This window comes from Suricata suricatta, chromosome 10, assembly GCF_006229205.1.
Source record: "Suricata suricatta isolate VVHF042 chromosome 10, meerkat_22Aug2017_6uvM2_HiC, whole genome shotgun sequence".
Taxonomy (NCBI): domain Eukaryota; kingdom Metazoa; phylum Chordata; class Mammalia; order Carnivora; family Herpestidae; genus Suricata; species Suricata suricatta.
Window position 1 is genome coordinate 92,882,198 of NC_043709.1, and position 15,890 is coordinate 92,898,087.

The 15,890-nt window shown below is 45.6% G+C and overlaps 2 protein-coding genes across 3 annotated transcripts in view; one reads left to right on the plus strand and one right to left on the minus strand.

Annotated features, from left to right (window-relative positions):
* The window catches only part of GPRC5A (G protein-coupled receptor class C group 5 member A), a 20,213-nt gene extending 15,720 nt beyond the window's left edge, over nt 1–4,493 (minus strand). The window contains exon 1 of one of the 2 annotated variants that reach the window (XM_029955389.1): nt 4,265–4,483. The gene's annotated coding sequence lies outside the window, so the exon portion shown is untranslated. Of the gene's footprint in view, nt 1–4,264 lie in introns of both variants that reach the window. The other variant, XM_029955390.1, reaches the window with a different exon arrangement.
* Nucleotides 4,438–15,240, plus strand: LOC115305292. The gene is made up of 3 exons (XM_029955534.1): nt 4,438–4,726; nt 4,853–5,204; nt 14,974–15,240. Exons 1-3 carry the CDS (start codon nt 4,438–4,440, stop codon nt 15,005–15,007), a joined length of 675 nt encoding a protein of 224 aa, XP_029811394.1. The 3' UTR covers nt 15,008–15,240.
* The last annotated feature ends 650 nt before the right edge of the window (nt 15,241–15,890 follow it).

Consider the following 15,890-nt stretch of genomic DNA (forward strand, 5'->3'; position numbering starts at 1 on the left):
CTCTCTCCTGTCCCTCTCCCAGCTCAGTCTCTCTCTAGAATTAAAACATAAATTTTTTTTAATGTTCAGTGGTCGGTAAAAAATAATCATCATAATAAGCCTGAGTGGACTGGTTTCCCAGAAGCCAAGGAACATTAAAAAAAAAAAAGTCATCTGTAAGGGGAACAAAAAAGAGAAGATCTGGGAAGGCATTGGGTTAACATATTTTAGCTCCTTTTTGTCTGTTATAACAGATTCAGTTCCAGAGTTTCATGGCTTTTCTCCAGTTGGTCCTCCCAACCCTTCTTAACTCCCCTCCCCACCTCCATGCAAGGCAAGCCAATCTTCCAAGGGTATTTCTATCCCAAAGGGAATCATGACAAAGTCATGCTTTTTGCCTCAGCATGTGTATTGTTCTCCCAACCAGAAAGACCCTTCCCCTCCTCTTCACAATCCATTGACCATATTGCTTTGAAATACAACTCAAAACTTACCTCTATCTTAAGGTTTTTAAAAAATGTTAGTCCCATCTCATTCTAAATGTATGGGTCTCTTCGTAGTTTTTACGATTAAGTATTTCTTGGTACTCAAATTTTTCCAAATATATGTTTTACACTATACATTAATATCAGTGGTAATTCAACTATCAGATAACAAACTTCATAAAGGAGACAGAGCAAACTTTCTATCTGTTGGTATCCTCCTCCCTGCACAGTGTTGCTAGCAAATGTTTTAAACTAAGACTGCCCACTGAATATTTACTCAAAGCAAGTTATTTATTGGCAAGTGTGAGTAATGGGGAAGAATTTTTGAAGATGAATATGGGCTGACGCTTATCCACATATTTTTATCTAGGCTGAGTTCTAAGACAACGGTGGAGTCTCACAGGAATTCCTCTGCCCTTGATGAAGGATGAGTTATAAATGGAAAGTGTCCAGGATCCCCTGTTCTGTATCCTAATTCTGATGACATAAAAGTGATTACGGCATCAGCTTATGAATAACCTCTGAATAACATCACTGAATTGAGTTTCTTTTGTCATAACTGAGAGAAAATAAGTTACCTTACCACCTTAGGGAGATCTAAACAAGTATAACTACAGTGCATATCCCAGTTTCTTTACTTTCAGGTAGTTCGCTGGGGGCATTACAGACCATCTTCCTTCATTCCAAACAAAGCATATGATCTTTGGATTGTTGTGAAATAAATTGCTGTAATATAAAGTACTAGAAATCTTTAAAAGAAAATAAGATTTTGAGTGAAACTTCCAAATATTTTAGGACCAGGATTTTAAGAAACAAAATTTCCAGAAAATAGGTGGATAAAGTAAAGTCCATTCTGGTATACCAGCTCAGAGCTCTCAAAGATACCTTCTTTAAAATATTTTATATATTAAAATAACATATTCATGTTCAATTCAACAAGTCCCAAGTGAAACTTATCATCTTTCCTTACAAGCCTATATTTCTAAGCCCTGAAAATAGCATGATCACTCACTAAGCACCCTATTCAATCTAAAGATACAATATAGACTACCTAAAGTGGGAAAAGAGAGAGAGAACAGACCATGTGGCCAAAAATTATATGGCAATAGCAAGCAATAAGTATTATAATAAATGTAAATGGTAACTTTTTCATTTTGAAAAAAGACTAAACTATACTATACCTATAAAAAACATCACCCAAAACCACAGCATTCAGAAATGGAACCAAAGGAAAAATGTAAACGAATGCTAAAATCAGCAAAAAGAGATAGTGTTTATTTAGCAGGTATTATGTATCAAGTACAAAATTAAATAGCTTGCTGAAGGTAAGAAAATTAAGTAAAAGTTGAAGTATTCATATCCCACAAAGTTTAGTGAAGGCAAAGGGTATTTTAGGGACCAAAAAGCTTACTTTATAAGAATTAGGGATACTCCACATTGAAGATACAACTATCATAAACTTTTATGCACTAAATAACATAGCACCAAAATACATAAAACAAAAACTACTGGAAATACAAGGAGAAATCAAAAGAAATACTATAGTTATAGGAGATTTTAATACTTCTAGGAGACTTTACTATTCGTTATCAGTCCTTAGCAGATGAAATAGTAGAGTAATAATAATATGGTAACTTTTTATAAATGTTCTATGGATACTTTAATTGAAATAGTCTCTATATTCTCCATTGTTAATCATATAACTCAGATCCTCTGTATCTGTGATCAACAAACATTTTCTTTGAAGTTCCAGATAATTAGGGCTTGCAGGGCTGAAAGCAGCCATAGACAATGCATAGAAAAATGAGCATGGTTGTGTTCCAATAAAACTTTATTTACAAAAAGAGGCACTGAGCTGTGTTTGGCCATGGAACTAGTTTACCAATCTCTGCTCTATATGATTGCTTCTGTTGAAATAGTTACAAAATATTTACATGTTTTAAACCACAAAAAAATCTGAAATTCTAAAATAAGAAACATACAGATTATATATTCTGGCCACAAAGCAATAAATACAGAAATAAAAGTACAAACAAACACACCAAACTGCTCTGAAAATCTGAGACCCCCTCAAGGGAAAATAATATTCATTGGTTTTTTTTTAATTTTTTTTTTTTTTGAGAGACAAAGATAGACAGCACAAGCAGGGGAGGGTCAGAGAGAGAGGAGACACAGAATCTGAAGACAGACTCCAGGCTCTGAGCTAGCTGTCAGCACAGAGCCCGATGTGGGGCTTTGAACCCATGAACTGTGAGATCATGACCTGAGCCGAAGACAGTCACTTAACTGGCTGAGCCACCCAGGCGCCCCAATTCATTGTTTTTTAAGGTCCTAATATACCAGCACATCATTTCCTGCCCATTTCCTCAGCTCAGTCCTGGTTTTAAACAGAAGTGGACCTGAAGACAAACTTCCAAGATGAGAATGAAATAATAGTCAAAATTCATCGTCAATTTTCACTAAGTAGTGGAACACTAAGAAGCAGACTCCGAAGAGGATTCCCAAAGGGACACGTGCAGATACCGAGTGGCTAGAATCTCAGCCCTGGGAAGCAGATGGGGGCCTTCCCCAGACCCCTTAGGAGTAACTCAAGGCCCAGGCCCTGGCTCCTCACAGCTGCAGGGTCCTTGGAGCCAGAATGAGAAATCAGTCTTCTGACTCAAGGCTGAGCGCACTTCCCAGGAATGTTGTGCTCATTCGTATCTGCCCTCTGCGCACACATCTCGCCATATCCTCAGAGGAGCCTTCTATTTCCCAGGTAACACCTCTGCTGATTCTTCTTTTCTCAGTCATTCCTTCCCTCTCCTAGTGATAGCCAGCACACAGACCTGGAGAGGGGAGATCTGACCCCCATCCTCACCCCTCCCATGGGTCCCAGCCCAATGTATCTCAAGTGGTTCAAGCATTGCCCTTCAGCAATAAGCCCACATTGGTGGCTGATTCAACTGAACCTTCAACAGGTGTGGCCTTTACAAACCCTCTAAGAAGAAAATCAGCCTAGAAAGAAGCCAGGAACAGAAAATCCTTCCAATTCTTTGGTCCTGAGCAGGCTTTCCCTATTACTAGCCCTTAGTTCCCCAGTGGATGTTTGAAGGAGTATCTTAGACAGCTTTGGGGCTATGCCTGGGTCCTATCTAGTTGTTGCCAGAAAGTGGGCTGTTATTGGATATTCAACTTCCATCACCCCTTTTCCTGAGCTACTCAAAGGACAGCCAGGGAAGGCGAGCTGTGGGGCTGACAGCCTGACACTCTCATCAAGAGAAGGGGTGGCTTCTATGACGTACCTCCCAAAATTCAGAGGGGCATGCTTGTTGTGGTAGGATAACACAAATCAAAACTTTTCAGTACCTGAGTGAAGTAGCAACTGACACCATCTCCCTCCTCCTAGCTCCCCCCACCACCCCAATTCCCAACCCTCTCCACCCCAAATCCCCTCCTCCAAAACAGTTCTCCTTCTTTTCGCTTCCCTAGTGTGATGCCCAAACTGCTCACGTGCCCAACCAGGATTCCACCTGCTAAAAGTTTGTAAATGTGTCTGAGCACAAATATTATCCTGACTATATTTTTGTTCTCCATCACCTTCTTAGCCTGAGAAGCTCGGGGAGGGCGGGGGGGCGGGATTCTGAGTTCAGTTAACTACACTAGAGAAATTCCTTTCTTGGGATTTTTTCCCTCACAGCCAGCTGTAGTCCATTACCAGGAGTTCTGTTTTCTTGTATCCCACCCCTCCCAACGCCGCACTCCTCCAGGATTTAAATCTGCAGGCAGAGCGCGCCCCGGGCTGCGCGCGCCTCACTCACCCTTGTGCCCTGGTCCGTGTTGCGTGAACTTGGGTAGCTTGCTTGGCGCGCGATGGAGGCGGCACTGGAGCCCCGAGGTGCTGTGGCAGCTCTCCCGCCCTCGCAGCGCGGAGCGGTTATAAAGGCATTGGTCGCCGGAGGGAGGGAGCAAGCGAGAGGGTGAGCAGAGGGACATGGGGCGGGAGAGGGTCAGGGGGAGAGGACACGCCTATTCCAGTTCCGCGGCACTGCATGCTGTTATGAAAATAAAGTCCCGGTGCCAGGGAATGAACCAAAAGCCGCCTGACGTCAGCTGCACAGTCACCCTTGAAGGGGGGGGGGGGCAGAAGGAACCACCCGGGCCCCGCCTAGAGCATCCAAACTGCTGCGGGACGCGCGCGCAGGCAGGTCCCAAGGCCCGGGGAAAAGTGGCCGGAGGGGACCGCTCTAAACCTCCCGCAAGCCGTCACGTCCGGGGCCGGGGTAGGGGAGAGCCACACCCGCCCTCCCCGCGGGGCACTCCCCTCGGCCGAGAGCCTGGGCCGGCCAGGTCGCAGCGCCTGTGTTCATTCCTGGGTCCCACCGCCGGCGCGTGCGTGCGTGTGTAAGTAGGAAGGAGAGCTGACCTCCGGCTGGCCCTTCCTTCCCTGCTGCGGGACGAGTCCGATTTCCTCAGGTTTCCCCTCGGTGCCTATCACTCTCGCCCACCAGTTCAGGACGGGAAGCCAGGCGCGGGCAAGGAGGTGGCCTCCCTCTCTGGCACCCGGGCCAAAGCCAGGTGGAAACCAAGGAAGATTCCTTGGGGGACCCTGAGTCAGCTCCGCAAACTCCACCTGTCGAACTGTCCTCAGATGGGCGCCATTACTGCCCTGCCGGGGTGGAGACCTCACTATCTCTGTGCTGTCCTCATGACCTCTCTAAAAGGCTTGACAGTGCAGCTTGACGAGAATGGGGACGCCAGGTAAAATTATGAAATACAGGAATTTGCCTTTGGTGCCTGGTTCCCCCTCCCTCGCTGCCCATTCCTCTTCCGTTATCAAGCCAATCCTACTGAAACTTGTCTCTGTTTACTTGTCAAACAGTCCTTGTGTGGCTGCGCCTCAGTGTCAAGGCAAGGCTCTACCCCAACAGCCCTGGGGGAGGGGGAAAGTTCTGTGCTTTTAAGTTTACACCTGGTAAACTCACCTGTGTTACTATGCATGTAAATTAACAGGAAAGCCTAGGGCTCCCTACCTTTGTCCTCGTACCCCAAGTTTCCAGAGTCTGATGGGCTTTTAATATGTGACTTTATTTGGTTTAATTTCACTCCCAAGAATCCACAGGCAATGTCTTGAATCTTGGAACATTTCTCTTGAGGCCTACAGCCCAGGGATCTGCAGGGCCACCCACTCCTCAGCCTGAGACTGGGGGGGGGGGGGGGGGGCTGCAACTGAGAGGTTGGTGGAAATGACTATATTTTAGTGTGTACCATTTGCTAAGTGAGGTCTTCTCTCTGGACCTCAGTTTTCTTGTGTTTAAGGAGGAAGTTGACCGAGACAAAGCCTTGTCCAACAGCTCTACCATTAAGTGCCAAATGCGAGCCACATGCATAAAGTTAAATTTTCTAGCAGCCAAGGTGTGGAGAGCCCCTAGTCCAGGGAAATGGGGCTCAGCCAGAAAGGGGCTGCCCCTCCTATATTCCTGAAGAATCTGGTACTAATCCATTCCTAGACAACCTGCTTCTGGGTCAAGGTTTCATATGCAGAGAAGCTTCATTGCTGCAATCTATTGAAAATCAACCCTCCACACAAGAGTTTGTAAAAAAAATAATAATAATAATAATAAAAATAATAAATAAAAATAAAATAAAAAATAAAACAAAAAAATTTCTAGCAGTCCTATTAAAATAAGTAAAAAGGGGGGACCACCTTCCGTTCAGTAACCAACTCTTAATTTCCACTCCAGTCCTGATCTCACAGTAGGTAATGAGACTCAGCCACCTGTCAGGCTCACATGGAGTGTGGAGCCTGCTGAAGATTCTCTCTCTCCCTCTGCCCCTCTCCCCGACCCCACCACTTGTGCTCACTCTCTCTAAAATAAAAAGTAAAAAGGGGAGATTGATCTTAATTTATTTAACCCAATATATCCCAAACATCATTTCAGCATAATCAACTTTTTTAAAAAAAATTAGTAAGCTATCTTACATTCTTTTGTTTCAAACTATGTCTTCAAAACTGCAGTGTAGGGGTGCCTCAGTGGTTCAGTCTCAGTCGGTTGAGCGTCCAGCTTCGGCTCAGGTCATGATCTCACAGTTCATGAGTTCCAGCCCTGTGTCGGGCTCTGTGCTGACAGTTAGCTCAGAGCCTGGAGCCTGTCTTCAGATTCTGTATCTCCCTCTCTCTGACCCTCCCTGCTCATGCTGTCTCTCTCTCGAGCGCACGCGCACGCTCTCTCTCTCTCTCTCTCTCTCTCTCTCTCTCTCTCTCAAAAATAAATTTAAAAAACTGCAGTGTACACATTACACTCAGCACTTGGGAGTTCGGAGTAGCCACAATGCAAGTACTCAGAAGGCCTGTGTGGCTAGTAGCAGCTCGGACATTTCAGGACCCGGGATCACCCTGTCTACAGGTGAGGTTCCTGAAGTTCAGAAAAAGCCGTCAAGTCTGAGGAGGGAGTAAAATCAGAGAGAACATAACTTCAGGATATTTCTTCCCCTGTTCTTGTCTCCCCTGACACAAACTCAGGGAAACCTAATGAGACGGGGCTGAGGGTGTTTTGTTTTCCTGTCATTTTCTTGTTCTCTCAGTGACATCTGGCAGGCTGTCTGCGCAAGAGCTTTGTGGGGGGGGAAAGCTGCCCCTGATCACCTGTACCCACTATTCCTTGCTTTTTTTTAGTTTTCATTTAAATTCCAGCTAGTTAACACAATATTAGTCTCAGGTGTGCAATTCTGTGATTCAACACCAACACGCAACACCCAGTGCTCATCACGACACGACAGGTGCCCTCCTTAATCCCCATCCCACAGTCAACCCATCCCCCACCCACCTCCTGTGGGAGGGGAGCCTCAGTCTATTCTCCATAGTTAAGAGTCTGTTCCTTGGTTTTCCCCTCCCCAGGCCCACCCCCATGATCTTTTGTTTCTTAAATTCCACAGTATGGAGGTTCCACAAAAAGCTAAAAACAGAACTACCCTTTGATCCAGCAATTGCACTGCTAAGTATTTACCCAAATACACCATTATCCACTTTGCCACTGACTTCAGGTTTCCCTCCTTGTTCAGTGACCACTCTGGCTTCTACCCTCTGCTTTTAACTTCTTTTTCTCCTCTCATCCCATTATTCATCAGCCCGGCACCTAGCCAGGACACCCCAGAACACAAAATTTAAGGAGGCACTTAGCCTTTAAGTGCCTTTAATTTAAGGAGTGAGTGCCTCCTTAAATTGTGAGCCCCTGAGAGTGAACCTTGCTTACCTCCTCTAGCCCTAGCCCTGCCCCAGTGCCCCCAGAATCCCCTGGGGTCTGGTTGGGGGCAGGGGTGGCAATGGGTAAGAGGGTAGAATAGCTGAGTAATTTTGAGATGGCTCTGATGGGGACAGGCTGGGGGCCAGTAGATGAAATAATTCATTTGCTAGGTCTCTTGTCCTACTAAAACAGTCTGGAGAACAAGGTTGAAGGCCCTTGGAAATCAATAGAAGAAATGGTATTAAGGGTGGCTGGAGACTCAGGTATGACTCCAACTCTAGTTAGCCTCCTTTGAGCGTTGCCTGGCTTCAAGTGACAGGTAGCATTGTTAAGGGACACAGAAGGGAAGCTCACATGACTGGAAAGGAGATGAGAAGAGCGAGCCTCACAATAAGGGTGCCTTGTTCCCCCAAAAGAGAGGCTGGTATGATGCTGGGGAGAACCTTCACTCACTTCAAGGTCAGCAAGGGGTCATTTTCCATTGGATGGGCCCTGGTCAGCCTCTGTCTGGGTGCCCCCAGCACCCTGTCGCTGCTGACACCTCCCTTCCCTATCCCACCACCCACCATGATCCCCACTCCTGACTGCAGGGATGAATCAGGAGCCAGCACCCTGGTCCTGGCCATTTACCAACACCACGTGGAATTCAGGTCTGCTCAGGCCCAGAGCTCCCCTTTCTTTCCTTTTACTTCTTCATTCACAAGATGAACACTGCCACCCACCCCCTCCATGGCCTCAATTAAAACTCATTTAATTTAATTAAAGCCCTGAAGTCAGTAGGAGAAAAGGCCAGGGAGATTTTGCACTAATGGAATTGCTAGTGTCAGTGACCCACAGCTCCCACTATCCCTGTGAATAGTGGCTTTTCCATTCAATTGCTATGGAGACATTTGAGAGCCAACTATGCACCAAGCATTGCAGGGAATATAATACAAGTATGAGAAAGAGGGTCATATCCCCTGAAGGGAATGTCCATGTTTCTTCAGCCATTTAGCAACTGTGGGTGATCTTGTGTATAACTGGGGGGGGGGGGGGACTCAAAAGATAACTACCTTTAAGTAGCTCAGTTTGGCAGAAAGGTAGCCAGTAAGGAAACAAAAGCAATGCATTGTGTTATGCGTTATGTGGGAGAAACACCCAAGGACCACAGCTGGGCACAAAGGCCACAATTAGCACCCCCCCATGGCATTCAGGGTAGCCCTCACCCAGGGGAGAGGCTTCAAGGGTGAGTAAGAGCCTTTCACATGAAGAGGAAAGAAGGCTGAGGAATGGGGAGGGCATTCCAGGGTGGAAGGAACAGAATTTGCCAAGGCCGAGGTGTGTGACAGCCATGCCCATTAACAGACTGGGGAACACAAAGCCTGGGCAATGAGGGAAAAAGCTGGACAAGTAGACAGTGGCCAGATTAGGCGTGGAATCCCAGACTCATCTTTCTTTTTTTTAAAGTTTATTTCTTTTGAGAGCATGGGACAGGGGCAGTGAGAGAGAGAGAATCCCAAGAAGGCTCTGCGCTGTCAGTACAGAGCCTGATGTGGGGCTCAAACTCACTAACTGCATGATCATGACCTGAGCCAAAACCAGACACTTAACAGACTGAGCCACCCAGGTGTCCCATCCCAGATTCATCGTGGAAGCAAAAGACACTGAAACATGAAGGAGGGGACCAGCATGAGATGTGTGAGATGGACAAGCCACCCCAGTGACCCTAAATCCAATGACTTGTGTCTTTGTAAGAAGAGGACACGGAGATACGTGGGCACAGAGGAGACTGAGGAGAAGGCCATGGGAGACCAGGGCAGAGCCTGGACTCCTACTGCCATGAGCCAAGGAACACCGAGGGTACAACCACCAGCAGCAGCTAGTGCCTGCTCCCTCGGAGCTCCAGGAGCTCCTGCCAGTGCCTGCATTGCAGACCTTGAGCCTCCAGAATGTGAAAGAATACACTTCTGTTGTTTTAAGCCATGCGGTTTGTGATACTTTGTTCAAGCAGCCCTGGGAAATCAATACACCCCTGCAACGTAGGCCATTTTGTGTCTGCCATGGGGTTGCGTGAAATGCCACCAGGAGCCTACGAAGCTCGGCAGGAGTCTCAAGGGCTTCCTGCTGAAGTGGCCTTGGTTTTCCCTTCCCAGCTCCACCAGGAGGCAGGAGGGGCAGAGGCGGAATGTGCAAAGGGTAAACACGTGTGGCTCCGGAGAGATGACACTTGCCGCCCCGGAATGCAGTCGCAGTGCGCATGCAGCTCCTCCTGCCTCCTGTCTCTACTTATCCAGCAATTCGAAAAATTAGAAATGCCGTAGTCGCAGCCCAGACTTCCCCACCCGTTCTGGGACTGGCTTGAACATTGTGCTCAACCTCAGGGCCTTAATTCCAATGGAAGTTCTGAGCTAAAGCTGCCCTGCTGACACCAGAGTGGCCAGGAACCCCAAGGCTGGGTCCCATCAAGTGCCCAGACTGGTTAGTGCCCTGAAACTCAATGCAGCTCCGGGAGCCTCCACCTCCCACTAGCGCTCACCCCAAGGACTTGGCCTGACCTCTCTTTCTCTTCTCATTCCTTTCTCCCTCCTCCCTCTCTCTCTCTCCCTCCCTCTCTCCCTATCTCTTTCTCTCCCAATCTTTCTTTCTCTCTCACTCTCTCTCCCTCCTTCCCTCTTTCTCTCCTTATCTCTCTTTCTCTCTCCCAGTCTCTATCTCTCTCACTCTGTCTCTCTCTCTCTCTCTCTCTCTCTCTCTCTCTCTCTCTCTCTCTCTGTCTCTCTCCCTATCTTTCTCTTACTCTCTGTGTCTCCCCACCCCCCGCCCCCCAGCTATGCTTAGCCCGGGGCACAGAGTTGGTGATCACAGGGTCCATATTAAAATGAACCTGAATGATTGGGGGCACTTGGGTGGCTCAGTTGGTTAAGCTTTCAACTTTGGCTCAGGTTAAGATCTCAGTGGTTTGTGAGTTTGAACCCCACATTGGACTCTGCTGACAGCTCAGAGCCTGGAGCCTGCTTCGGATTCTTTGTCTCCCTCTTTCTCTGCCCTTCCCCTGATCACACTCTGTGTGTGTGTCTCTCTCTCAAAAACAAATAAACATTTAAAAAATTAAAAATAAATAAAATGAACTTAAATGATTGAACTTTGGAGTTAAGAAGACCTGGCCTGAATCCCACTAACAGGTCAAGAGCCTGTTTCCTCACCTCATCTTGAAAGAAGAGAGCCCGTAACATCTAATTCAAGGTGTTGTCATGAACATCAAATAGAATGACATCTAGCACTGGGAGGGATTCAGTAATACTCATTTACTCACTCCTGGATTTCCAGGAGGGCTGCTCCTTGAGTCTGCACACGACAGACAAAGCAAACTGGTGATGCTGGCAAAACGGCCTTTCAGCACCCTGCCTTTGTCAGGCCTCCCCCTCACTTCCCGTTTCCCAAATGTTCTTGTACTTTCTGTATGTTGCTCAACCAAAAAAAGAAAATTCATTCAGACTAAAGTGTTTCAGGACTCCCACGATTGCCAATAGCCCATCCTAGGAGTATTTTCTATTTAATAGAATGGCCTACTATTTTCATTCAGCAGTAAAAAGGAATGAACCACTGATATACACAAAACCATGGGTGAATCTCAAAAACATTATGTCAAGCAAGAGAATAAAGAGTACATACCATATGCTTCCAGTTATATAAGATTCTAGAGGCACCTGCATGGCTCAGTCGGTCAAGCGTTGGACCCTTGATTTCGGCTCAGGTCATGATCTCACGGCTTGCTGAGTTCGAGGCCCATAGAACTCACCGCACACAACCTGCTTCAGATCCTCTGTCTCCCTCTCTGTGCCACTCCCCAGCTCAAAAATAAATAAATGTTTAAAAAAACTTTTTTCAATGCTAGAACAGGCAGAATTCTGTCTGATGACAGAAAGGACATCAGTGCTCACTCATGACCAAGGGTGCGTGCTGAGGATTTCCATGAGGGGACGTTTTACGGGTAATGGACGTGTTCTAGTCTCTTCATTGTGGTTGTTACACAGCTGCATGCCTTTGTCAAAGTCAACAAAAGATGCCCTTAAAAATGGATGCATTTTATTATATGTAAATTATTCACCATAAACATAATTATAAAAGAAAAAAGGCCTTTTAAAGACATTGATGCTTGGGGGCACCTGGGTGGCTCAGTCAGTTAAGCTTCTGACTTTGGCTCAGGTCATGATCTCTGTCTGTGTCTCTGTCTCTCTCAAAAATAAACAAAAGATTTTAAAAACTTTAAAAAAGAGGTTGATGTTTAACACCAAAAAATTCATCCCTGAGAGTAGAATTCTAGGGAATCTGAAGGTAGTAGAGCCAGGCCACAGAGGACGCTTCAGGGGAACATCACTGGGGCCTCCTTGCTTTTCAGGTCTCACGAAAATCTTTCCAGCATATGCTATTTTGGAAATGTGGTTCAGACCCCTGAATGCTTAGGGCTCCGTGATTACCCACACTCCCACCTGTTTGTTCCGCACTCCCTGATTTGAGACTAGGTTTAATCATGCAACAAATATGTATTAAATATCTCTACATGCCAGGCACTCTCCCAGAAGGTAGGGATTCTACAGTGAACAAGTCAAAGTCTGTCCTCATGGAGCTTACATTTTGGTGAAGAGAATAATAATAATAATAATAATAATAATAATAATAATAATGTAATAAATAATAAATAAAACAATAAATAGAGTATGTTAAGCACAGCTGGGAGGAGGGGTTGGAGGAACAGATGCTACTTTACATCGGGGACCCTAGAAGCCCTGTGTGAGGCTGCATTTAGTCAAAGGCCTGGACACAACAAGGGTATGAGCCTTGCAGATATCTAGGAAAGGCATGCCCAGCAAAGGGAAGAAGCTCAGCAGGCCTTGAACTTGGTGTGTTCACAGAAAAGCAAGGAGGCCCCAGTGACTGGGGAGGAAGGTGCAAGGGAGTGAAAAGGAGCTGAAGCCTGGGAGGAGCTGGGAAAGAAAGAGGGTGCAGGTCACCTCAGCTCTTGTGAATCCCTGTCAGGTCTTTGGCTTTTACTCTGAGACAGGAAGCCTGGGTGGTAAGAGGTGACAAGGGTCACAGTCCCTGTGTTGAGAGTGCACATGGGGGCTGGCGACAGGGCTGGCAAAGTCTGGAAGCAGGGCACCAGTAGGAGGCCATTGCCAGAGAAGGCTGCTTGGAGGAGGTAGACCAGTGGAGACAGTAAGAAGTGACCAGATTCTGGGGTGGCTGGGTGACTCAGTTGGTTAAGCCTCCGACTTTGGCTCAGATCATGATCTCGTGGCTTGTGAGTTCCAGCCCCACAGAGTTGTGCTGATAGCAGAGAGCCGCTTCCGACCTCTGTCCCCATCTCTCTCTGCCCCTCCCTTGTTGGTTCCCTCTCTTTCTCAAAATAAATAAATAAACTTACAAAAAAAAAAGAAAAAGTGATTAGATTCTGAATACATTCGATGATAAAGCCAACAGAACTTAATGAATTGAATGTGGGATATGAAAGGAAAAAAAGAGTCAAGGATGATTCTAAGGTTTGAGACTTTGGATATACAGTCGACCCTTGCACAACGTGGGGGTTGGGGCACCAACTCCCTGCACAGTCAAAAATCCAAGTATAACTTTTGGCTCCCTCTAAAACTTAACTGCTAATGGCCTACTGTTGACCAGAAGCTCTACCAACAACATAAACAGTCAACTAATACATGTTTTATATGTTATGTGTATTCTATAGTGTATTCTTAAAGTAAGCTAGAGAAAAGAAAATGTTATCAAGAAAATCATAAGGAAGAGAAAATACATTTACAGTACTGTGCTTATTGAACAAGATCTGCATAGAAGTGGATCCACGGGGTTCAAACTGGAGCTGTTCGAGGGTTAACTGTAATTGAAAAGAAACTCCTTTTGTTACATGTATTTTCAAGAAACAACTAGGGCCCTTATTACTAAATTATTCTCTAAACTCAATGGCATATTTTCAAAATAAAAAATGAAAGAGTGTAAGCTACCAAACAGCTTTGTACCACACAGGTGGAATAGGCAATTTCAAAAATATAAAGACTTAAGGGGCGTCTGGCTGTCAGGGGTGTGTGTGACTCTTAATCTCAGTGTTGTGAGTTCAAGCCCCATGTTGGGCGTAATGCCTTCTTAAAAAATAAATAAAATTTGGGGTGCCTGGGTGGCGCAGTCAGTTAAGCCTCTGACTTTTGATCTCGGCTCAAGTCGTGATCTTGTGGTTTGTGAGTTTAAGCCCCACATCCGGCTCTGCACTGATGGTACAGAGCCTGCTTGGGATTCTGTCTCTCCTTCTCTTTGCCCCTCCCCTGCTTGTGCTCTCTCTCAAATAAACTTTAAAATGAATAGATTAACAAACAAATTTAAAAAATGAAAAATATATATAAAGACTTAAATATTGAAATTTCTGAGACATGTTAAAGGCTTATGGGATCAGCTGTGAGATGAATATTTGAAACTGAGATGATCCCATAAAATGTTATAAGCCACCAACTCTTCCTAACAGAATTATAGAAGTGCTTTCTCATTAATTCCCAAAAGAATCATGAAATTATAAATTATTTCTTGGTCAAGCCACTTGTACCATCATGGCTGAGTCGAGTAAACTGGAACACTTTCATGGTGAAGCAGAAGTTTGGTGACACCATCAGATATTGAGATTTAGAAACTCACACGAAGTGTGTCAGTCCCTAGAGTGGTTTAGAATAAGTCAGTCGTCATTTAGCCAAAGGGGGAAAATACGGTGGGAGCCTAAGTAGTAACTTTTTCCACATTGTTTTTAGCCTCTCTGGTGCCATCTTCCACAAGTTTAAAGTCATCAGGGTTTTCTTCACAAGTGTTGACAAGTGATGATTCATTTAGGGTCCAGTACAGAACCACAAATTCTCTCCCCTGTGCTTAACCCACAACATTTATCTCCCAGCAAATAAAATAAGACAAGAGAAACGAAAACATTTCTACTCACATAGGTTAGGACCACTCCAGAGTTTCAACTGAGCAAGACACAGAAGACGTTTATTTCTAAAACTGTTTTCAAAGTAATGAACTTCCCAAATGCCCCCAATCTCCCTGTGTCCCTGATTTGGTAATCTGGGCTAAGACCCACAGAAGAAAAAGGACTTGCTCAAAATTTACTTGATGAGACAGTGGAAGTGAGAAAAAAAATATTTCTACCAAGATAAAAAGGTCAGTAAATTAAGTCCATTCTCCTGAGTGTAGGGGAAATATTTGGCTTTCCAATACAAGCTGGTCTGAGGTTTTGAAAATATATATATTCTTTATTACAGCCTCCATCATGATTTCCTGGATCATCAAAAGTAATAATGAAACACCTGAGGGAAGAAACTGGGAAGAACGAAATACTGATTGAAGGCCTGCTCTGTGTTGGTGCTCCTTTTCAGCACAAAAGCACTAAGGGGAAGGATCTATGCACTCTCTCAATAAACTCATACAGAACACCTATTATGTATCAGGTGTGTGTCATGTTTCAGACGAAACTGAGGCAATGAATAAAAGGGCTTTATCCAAATCAATAAATCACCTTTGCATCAATATGTCCTCAGTCTCCTCTCTTGAGTTGGAAAATCAGCAGACTATCACCTTGTGTTGCCTATTCCTTTAGTTGCTAAGTTATTCAGTGTGTTGGTGGGGGACCCCAAGGAATATGGCCAAAAGGGCTAGTGTCCCCTGGGGGGTGCAGTGAGAGGGGGCCCCAATCTGCTATCCAGCCCCAGGCCACATGCAGGTCTGATTCTGGTCTCATCCCAAAGATGGGCCAATGGCACCAGAGGACACAGAAGACTAATTAACTGACTAGTTCCAAGGACAACACAGACCCAAACCAGAGTGAAACTGCTGTGGAAAGATTCTGGGCTGGCACTCAGGGCACACCCCGGGGTCCGCCAGCAGGGCCAAAATGCCGTGGCAACTCCCAGGCCACCCTAGCCTGTGGCAGGTGGAGAGAACCAGGAGGCCATTGGGCCCGCCACCGGCCTGCAGCCATTTCCTTATTTCTCTTGTGCTACCCCAAACCACAAGGACTCGAAACACCCTTTCAAGAAACTGATGGGTGTGACCTTGGGAGGGAACAGTGTAAATAGGAACTGACAAAGGTGAGTATTGAGAAAAGAAGAGGATTTTTAAGGGAAAGTGGGAGAAGACACAGCCACCTTCATCTTGTTAAAGATGAAGGCCCCAGATGTTT